Genomic DNA, 8,969 nt, shown 5'->3' with positions numbered 1-8,969 from the left:
CCCCTGCCCCTGGAGAGGGCACCGTGTGAAGCTGCCCCCCTGCCCCCGGAGAGGAGGGTCCCAGGCAGCCCCCCCCCCGTGTGTGGGACTCACGCACTCACGCCCAGCACTGAGAGGACCAGGCGAGTCGGATGTGTCGGTGACTATTTAAAGGGGTTGGAGCTGCTTCTGGAGGAGAGGGGGGGGGGGGGGGTGAAGGGGGCCAAATCTTTTACTGGATCCTATTCGCTGTGACTGACTGAACATTGAAAAAGCAGGTGACGGTGAGAGAGTCTCTCCCTCTCTCTCTCTCTCTCTCTCGGTATATAACCGTGCTGAGAGTGACAGCAATCCAGGAGAAGCTCAGACTGCAAACTTGGGGAATTGACGCTGGCTGTGCTGAGATTTTTTTGGAGTTGTTACCCAGGCGTTGGCAACTGAAGCTGCTGCCCAGAAACTGCAGCGGGAAACCCCCCTGTCTCCACTGGACCATCTCTGCAGCAGAAAGGACCCCTTCCATTCCATGTCAGGCGCATCTCCCTACCTTGGCTGCTGCTCTCTGCCTGTTTGTGGGAGGTGGGGGGCACCTTGCTCCTTCCCCCCGAGTGCGCCCAGCCCGGGGGCACTGATGACTTTCAATAAAACGTGCGCTTTGGGCCGGGCGCTGGAGCAGGGGGTGATGCTGGAGAGAGGGGCTCTGGTGAGCGGCAGCCTGCAGCTGGTGCTGGCGGCCGCCGTGTCGGTGCTGCTGGGCTGGAGGTGGCTGCAGCACCGAGCCGGGCGCAGGAGGAGCCCGCCCGGCCCTTTCCCCTGGCCCCTGATCGGTAACGCGGCGCAGGTGGGCCGGGCACCCCACCTGTCCTTCTCGCGGATGGCCGAGCGCTACGGCAGCGTGTTCAGCCTGAAGCTGGGCAGCCGCACGGTGGTGGTGCTGAACGGGGAGGAAGCCATCCGCCAGGCGCTGGTGCGCAAAGGCGGCGACTTCGCGGGCAGACCCGACTTCGCCTCGTTCGGCGTGGTGTCCGACGGCCGCAGCCTGGCCTTCCGCAGCCACGGCGACCTGTGGCGGCTGCACCGCAAGGTGGCCCACTCCACCGTGCGAGCCTTCTCCACCAGCAACCCGGGCACCAAGAAAGCCTTCGAGCAGCATGTGCAGTGCGAGATGTGGCAGCTGATCGGCCTCTTCCTGAAGCGCAGCCGGGCCGGCGCTTACTTTGACCCCGGGATGAACGTGGTGGTGGCCGTGGCCAATGTGATGAGCGCCGTCTGCTTCGGCAAACGCTACAGCCACGACGACCAGGAGTTCCGCGCCCTGCTCTCCAAGAACGACCGCTTCGGCCAGACGGTGGGCGCTGGCAGCCTGGTAGACATCATGCCCTGGCTTCAGCACTTCCCCAACCCCATCCGCAGCATCTACCGAGACTTCAAACAGCTCAACCGCGACTTCTACCTCTTCATCCAGCAGAAGGTGCACCGGCACCGCCAGCTCTTCCGCCCCGGGAGGGTGCGGGACATGATGGACGCCTTCATCCTCGCCATCGACCACCAGGAGGTGACCGGCGACACCGGCTTGAAGCTCAGCCCCGACTATGTGGAGTCCACCGTGGGCGACATCTTCGGCGCCAGCCAGGACACCCTGTCCACGGCCCTGCACTGGGTCACCCTCTACCTGGTCAGCTGGCCCGAGGTGCAGCGGAAGGTGCAGCAGGAGGTGGACAGGGTGGTGGGCAGGCAGTGCATCCCCACCATCGAGGACCAGCCCCGCATGCCCTACCTCATGGCCTTCCTGCACGAAGCCCTGCGCTTCAGCAGCTTCGTCTCCCTCACCATCCCGCACGCCACCACCCGCGACACCCTCCTCAATGGTTACCACATCGACAAGGGCACCGTCATCTTCGTCAACCAGTGGTCGGTCAACCACGACGCGCGCAAGTGGAGACGGCCCGAGCTCTTCGACCCCGAGCGCTTCCTCAGCGAGGACGGCAGCTTCAACAAGGACCTGGGCAGCCGGGTGATGATCTTCTCGGTGGGCAGGAGGAGATGCATCGGCGACGAGCTGGCCAAGATGCAGCTCTTCCTGTCTGTCTCCCTGCTCATGCACCAGTGCACCTTCACCGCCAACCCCAGCGAGCGGCTCTCCCTGGACTTCACCTACGGCCTGTCCCTCAAACCCAAAACCTTCACCATCAACGTGACCCTGCGGGACTCCATGGAGCCTCTGCAGGCGGCCGTCCAGAGGATCCAAGAGGCTGAGGCCACACAGTAACCTGGTGGCACTTCGTCTGTGAGTTCAGAGCGAGACACTGCAAGGTTTACGTTTATTATGTTTTTTTATTGTTGAAAAGTTGCGAAACCGAGCTGTGGATGCTTGTGGTTGTTGAATTTGAAGGCAGCAGCAGCGTGTGGAGCTGTTCCAGCCACTGGTTAGTGCGCTGTATCCAGCCAGTGACCGGGGGCAGCAGGCAAACAGGAAGTTTGTGTGGACAGCCAGATGACTTTGGGCGCCAAGAAGCGGGGAAAGAAATGGGTTGTCGGCTCCTCCAACATCGACAGAGAGACATCTCAGCGACCGACCTGACACAGTGGGCACAGGCTCGAAATCCAGCCACTTTATTTTCAGGATCCACACTTCACCCCGCAGGTTGATTTTCCTCAGTCAGAATTTTAATAATAATCCCTGGGCTATTTCAATGTTTTCTTTTAAAAGTTGTTTCAGGTGTGGGTCTGTGTGTGTGTGTGGTGGGTGCGGGGTGGGGGGCTGATTTGCCGACACAACAAACGGTCGCCTCTCCTCTGAAAGTAATTCCGTGTCAGGATTGGAAGCTGTTTGAAAACACTGAAGTCGATTTGCGTCCCGCCCTTTCTTCATTGAATCCGCCAGTGCGGATTTAAAAAAACAAATAATAATGTGGTGTTTTAAAAGAGCCGACAATTCTCAAATCTTAATTTCTGCTCAGCAATATGCACCGTCCTGTGTCGGAACTTTGACCAAAACCCCCTTCCCACCCCAACGCCTCGCTCAAGCTGCAGAGGGTGGGGGCAATCTAAACCCACTGGCTATGTTCTGCTGCGGTTGGGTTCATCAATGTTTCGGGTACAGCCAGGATTTGTTTTCTTTTTAAATGAAGGGAATATCCAGGATTGGAGATTTATTAACAGACCGGAGCTTAGCCGCACCGCCACCCCCGTGCCTGTCTGCCGCTGTAAGCCCAAAACAAAACCGATAGTTTTGATATGTGACGCCTTCCAGTATTAGCAGTGTATCCGAAGGAGCGTGCATTTCAGCGCGGTTCCCCAGCGCTGTTACCGGCTGAGAGTTAAGGCATCGGACGAGTACTGGGAGACAGGCTCGCCCACCCATAGCACAGATGCAACATCCCACCCAAAACTTGTCTATGTTCAGGGCAGTTGGTCGGAAGTGGGAGGGAGTGAGTCTCGCCCCCCTCCCCCCTTCTCCTCTCAGTCGGGCAGCCCCATCTGGAAGATGAGACCGCTTTCATAGCTCGCACGGATTGCTGGCCGGCACCTTAATTCGGCTGGGACGGTTCCTGTGGGGACGCCATTGCGTTCAATCAAAATCAAATCTGCCCAGCACACTTTCTGTGAATGGGGCTTTACAACGTTAATTTTGCAATAGGTGGAGGCCAAATTATAAAATAAAATAACAGCTAAACAAATGTTCACTTTTTTGTTTAGAAAAGCTGAACTTTCCCTTTGTTCACACACCTGACAGCGCGTTATTGTTTTTTTTATCAGGAGTTACTAGTAGATATCTCCTCAGTGCTTCTCCAGGTGGATTCCAATGAGTAACAGATAATGACACTTTTTAAATCAATAACTTTCCTGCAGTGTTACGTTATACATACTAAGGTTCAGCATTAATGGAAGACCTGATTAATGATGGTCCTGGGTCAGGTAGCCCAGTGTTGACGAATGAAGGGAACATTATAAGCGATAAGATGACTACAGTAGAAACCAATAATAATTGTTTCTGTGTTGAAGGAACCTGCCCGTTGTGCAGGGCGTATGGGGTAAAGGCAGGGAGATCGTCACTAAGTTGCAATGTTCATTTGGAGAGCTGGTGCCGACTCGATGGGCCGAATGGTCTCCTCCTGCGCCGGAACAATGCTGTGATTCTGTGTTAGAAATCAATGCAATCACAAGATTTGACAGGATCGAGCTACCAGAACTGCCGTTTGGTACAGAACCCAAAATGCCTTTGTATTAAATGAAAGGCATTGCTGATAATTCAGTTGATTCACAGCCTGGTGTGAAACTGCCATTATGGAAGCCGACTGTTTGATATCTGGTTTGTGCTGTTTGCTGGTCTCACCGGAAAAAAAAACAATTGGTCTAAACATGTCTGGGCCATGGCAAGGGGAAATCTGATCATCCAGCGTGTTCACTGCTGGTTATTCATTATCTGCTGACTTTTGCTGAAAAGTGTTTGTTGTGAGGATGCTAAGTGACGAGGTTTTCCTCGGTTGAAAAAGACTCAACTGGATAGACTCCCTGTAACAGAAATGGGTGAAATACTGTAGGATTATTCCCCGGTGAATTCATGCTCCAGGCCAGCATTAGTCAGCAACTTCAGGGAAGATTAAAATACAACCCGAGTGGCTTAATGAAGGAATATGATTGAGGAGAATGTGCTGGAGAGGAGCACTGAGTAACTGGGTTTGAATTAATTTGAATGTGGAAGCACTGGAAAGCCAATGTTCTGGGAAAGGATTGGAGTAGCAATTATATATTGCCCAGGTCAACAAGTGTTAGTGGGTGATCCTCCCATTCAATATTTTCATATTTACATTTGGTAAAACTAAACAAATAATCTTTTGATGTTACTGTCTTTGGTGTACTTTGAATGTGCTGCATATTAATTTGCTCATGCGAAAACGGGACAAGCGACAGAAAACTGGACCTAAATTTAAGCCTCAGATGAAATTATAGATTGTTGGTGGATTTCATCACAGTACTTCCCAGTATTTTAACGTTCCAGTCATTTATGTCTAATTGTCTGAGGGAGGGCCAATCACCATTCACATTGATAAAATGGTTGAAAATTTAAAGAATAACTTTCCACAGAAGCTTCCTCATCATCCAAATGCACCCTTATCTCTATCTCGCACAGGGCTACAGTTGGCCAAATTAGTCAGATGTAACCAGGTTTATTTTGGATAGGGGTACTTGAATAAAATCAGGCAAGACTAAATCAAAATAATGGCTTCCAACATAAGTATTGACATTTCACAGTGCAGCCTCTTTTGCCGAAGCAGACCAACCAGACAACAAAACACATGGGTCAACTGGTTATGCAAATTGTGTGGGAATTTTGCAAAATTATGTAAGTTGCAGAAATGCAGAAGACATTTTCACTATGCAGGAAATCTCTCAATTCCTTTAGTCTAGATGCGTTTCTCCAGCAGAAGTCACCCTTCCACTCATTGAGTTTTGAGATCAAATCACCAACAGCAAAAGAGTCAGTGATTTCAAATATTACTAGTTTGATGCAATCCTTAACAATGTTGCTTTCAGTTATATTCAATAAACTTAGAGAACACTGCTGAGTGTCTATGAGAATAATCAATCATAATTATACTGGGTAAAAGCAAATTACTGCGGATGCTGGAATTCCAGCATACTGGGACTGAATTAATAGGCACACTTTTAAATTTGATGCACTGCTTTGGAACAACTATAATTCAAATGGATCGATAGATAATAGCCAGTTAATGTGTGGCAATTTCTACATTTGAAGCTGCCCTTGAACCGACAATTGAGTTGTTATTTGCAAATATATGGTAGTTTGTCTTTGGCAAACTGGAGGTGACTTTATTCTGTATTTTCTGAAGGTAGACTGGAGGAGCTGCATGCATTTTTAAAAGCATTGTGTAACCCATGTGAAAAGTTCAAGAACAGTAATACTTTTAAAACAAAATCCTTGTCATATGATCCTTCAACAACCTTTTATTCTATTACTGTACATAACCATTGCCCAGTTGCTGACTATTGTGGCCTGTAATTAAATATCATTATTTCCCTGAACCCATACAAAATCTCAGGTGATTGCCACCTATGTGGAATTTCCAAACTTAGCCTGTGTCTGTGAACTGCTATTAAATGTTGATTTTGTGTATATATTTGTTCTATCAATTAGATATGTTCAATCAGCGTGCTATTGGACATTCCTTCCTTCCTACTTATTTTAAATGTGATTTATCTTTCCTACAAAATAGGAAATATTGTTATATATTTATACATTTGTACGGTTGCAATAATGCGAGATACATGTGATAAATCTTATTTAAGATTTGTATTTTTATATTGTCTCATAAGCTTTAACACCTTTAGATGGTTGCTACAATTTCTTTTTATCTCCTTCAAGTTCAATGTTCCATAATTTAACTTGCACATCTGCATTTTTGTGCTTTGATTATATATTTTATATATGTATACATATATATATTAATGAAATGTATAATATATTTACAGTAATCAAAATCAGTGGTTGTTGAAAATGCTGTTAAAGTTATAGAATTTTATAAAGCGAAACTGTTCCCTAATACTGTTCCCTAAGTTTAACTATTCTGTATTTTAACACACACGATCGCCCCGTAAATTATATCATAGTTGTGAGTTGTAAATTGACAAGCCAGAATATAGTACTTTGAACATGTTGTGTATTGATATAGTCAATAACTCAGTACTTAGATCTGTTCAGTGGTTTGTGTTCCCTCACTAGGTATTAAAAAGTGGTTTAATTAAAATGTGTTTCAACTGTTCCATGATTTAAATGCGACTGATTAATGTTAACTACTGCTTTTGAACTGGTAAATTACAGTATCTTTTCAATCTATCAAACACACTCCAGTCTCTTTGAAATAATTCATAAAATATACTGATGATCTGCTGAATGGTTTAAAAGATGCAATGTTCCAGCTGTAAATCCATTCAAAAAGCAGCGATTGATTCCATAACAATGGAGGTAAAAAGGAAAACCACATCTGCTATTATCCACAGGGCTGGGACATACTAATGAAGTGACAGTGATTTACCGTAGTGCATCCTGTAGATAGTCTATCCTGAATCTACCAATGCACCTGTAGCAGAGGGAAGGGATGTTGACTTCAGTGGCACTAGTGATACTTTTAGCCAGATTTACTGCCTTACTTATAAGATATGAACTACAAGATATTAAGCCATGGCCATGCTCAGAAGAGAATGGGCTTGGAAACAGGGTTTCAACTTCAAACCATTGAACATAGCCTTCACCAGCTAACTCTTGAGCAATGGGAGCAATTGTGATAAATCTATTAAAGGGAATGACTGACACTCACTTGGCTAATGCTAAAATTGGATCAACATTATATAATTTGAAAGCTGACTTATACTGTGGATTCTAGACACCAGGATTAGTTTGTACAAACTCATTCTGCCACAGTATTTTCAATAGGTATTAGGCTAGAAATTACTGTTGGCGGATAAAGGACATTTGTATTTACTACTTGTAGGGGATAACTCATTAAGTTTGAGTAGAGAAAGTGGACATAAGGGGCTCTTTTTCAGGTTTGTGACCTGTAACCAATGGTGTTCCACAGGGATCAGTGCGGGGACCCCAACTGTGTACAGTATATCTTAATGACTTGGAGGAAGGAAGCAAATGTACTGTAGTCAAACTTTCAGATGACTCAAAAATAGGCGGAAAAGCAAGTTACGAGAGGGATACAAACAGTTTGCAAAGAAATAGTGATGAGTTAGGTAAGTGGGCAAAAAGTGGGCAAATGAAGCATAATGTGGGAAAATGTGAAGTTGTTCATTTTGGAAAGAAGAACAGAGTATTATTTAAATGGAGAAAAACTGCAGAAAGCTGCAACACAAAGGGACTTGGGGTACCTGTGGGCGGAACACAGAAAGCTAGCACACAGGTGTAGATGGTAATCAGGAAAGCTAATGGATTGTTGGCCCTTATTTCACCGGAGTTGGAGTATCAGAGTCGGGAAGTCTTTCTGCAACTGTACAGGGTACTGCAACTGCAATCTGTTATAAAGTTCTTCTGAAATTTCGGGAAGTCTTCCTCTTAAGGGAAGATAATGGCTGGAATTCTCCATTTGACAGGGTTCACTTTTCTCACTGACAGCGCACCTCACCAGTGGGTTTTGTGGCGGCGTGGTGTAGTTTCATCGACAAGCGGCGGGTGGATAAAACCCTGCCGCCAGCCAATGGCATGCCGCCGAGAAACACGGCTGGGGAAGCGGTGAATCCTGCCCATTATTTCATTGGAGGTGGATCAGAGAAGGTTCACTGGGATGATTCCCAATATGGAGGGACTGAGTTCTAGCAAAGGTTAAATGGGTTGGGACTCTACTCATTGGAATTTAGAAGAATGAGAGGTGATCTCATTGAAACATATGGGATTCTTAAGGGGCTGACAGGGTAAATGCTGAGAGGATGTTTCCCCTCATGGGAGAGTCTATGACCAGAGGGCATTGCCCTGGAATAAAAGGGTGCCAACTTAAGACACAGACAAGGAGGAATTTCTTTTCTCAGAAGGTTGTGAGTCTTTGGAACTCTTTGCCACAGAGAGCTGTGGGATAGAGTCCTTGTGTATATTTAAGGCGGAGATAGATAGAATCTTGATCAGTAAGGGAATCAAGGGTTATGGGCAAAGGGCAGGAAAGTGGACGTGAGGAATGTCAGATCAGCCATGATCCTACTGAATGGCGGCGCAGGCTCAAGGAACCAAAGGGTCTACTCCTGTTCCTATTTCTTATGGTCTTCATGCCTCTTCTAAAATAGAACACAAAGGAATGTACAAATATGCTAAGTATTCATTTGGTATTATCACTGACTTTTCTATTACTTTTCAAGCATAAAAAATAGACTGGGAAAAGTTTATTCAACACATCAAACTTTCTCCCTGCAAAGGCCCATGGGGTGAACTATCAATCTGTTATAAAGTTCTTCTGAAATTTCTCCTGATCTTTGTAATA

The 8,969-nt window shown here is 46.8% G+C and overlaps 1 protein-coding gene across 1 annotated transcript; it reads left to right on the top strand.

Moving 5' to 3' along the window:
• Positions 1-220: 220 nt before the first annotated feature.
• On the top strand, positions 221-6,746 carry LOC119967059 (cytochrome P450 1B1-like). The gene has a single exon (XM_038799091.1). The coding sequence runs from the start codon at positions 503-505 to the stop codon at positions 2,243-2,245; it is 1,743 nt and encodes a 580-aa protein (XP_038655019.1). The 5' UTR covers positions 221-502; the 3' UTR covers positions 2,246-6,746.
• The last annotated feature ends 2,223 nt before the right edge of the window (positions 6,747-8,969 follow it).

The sequence above is a fragment of the Scyliorhinus canicula genome, chromosome 6 (assembly GCF_902713615.1).
Source record: "Scyliorhinus canicula chromosome 6, sScyCan1.1, whole genome shotgun sequence".
NCBI classification, from domain to species: Eukaryota; Metazoa; Chordata; class Chondrichthyes; order Carcharhiniformes; family Scyliorhinidae; genus Scyliorhinus; species Scyliorhinus canicula.
This window is presented reverse-complemented; position numbering and strand designations above follow the sequence as displayed.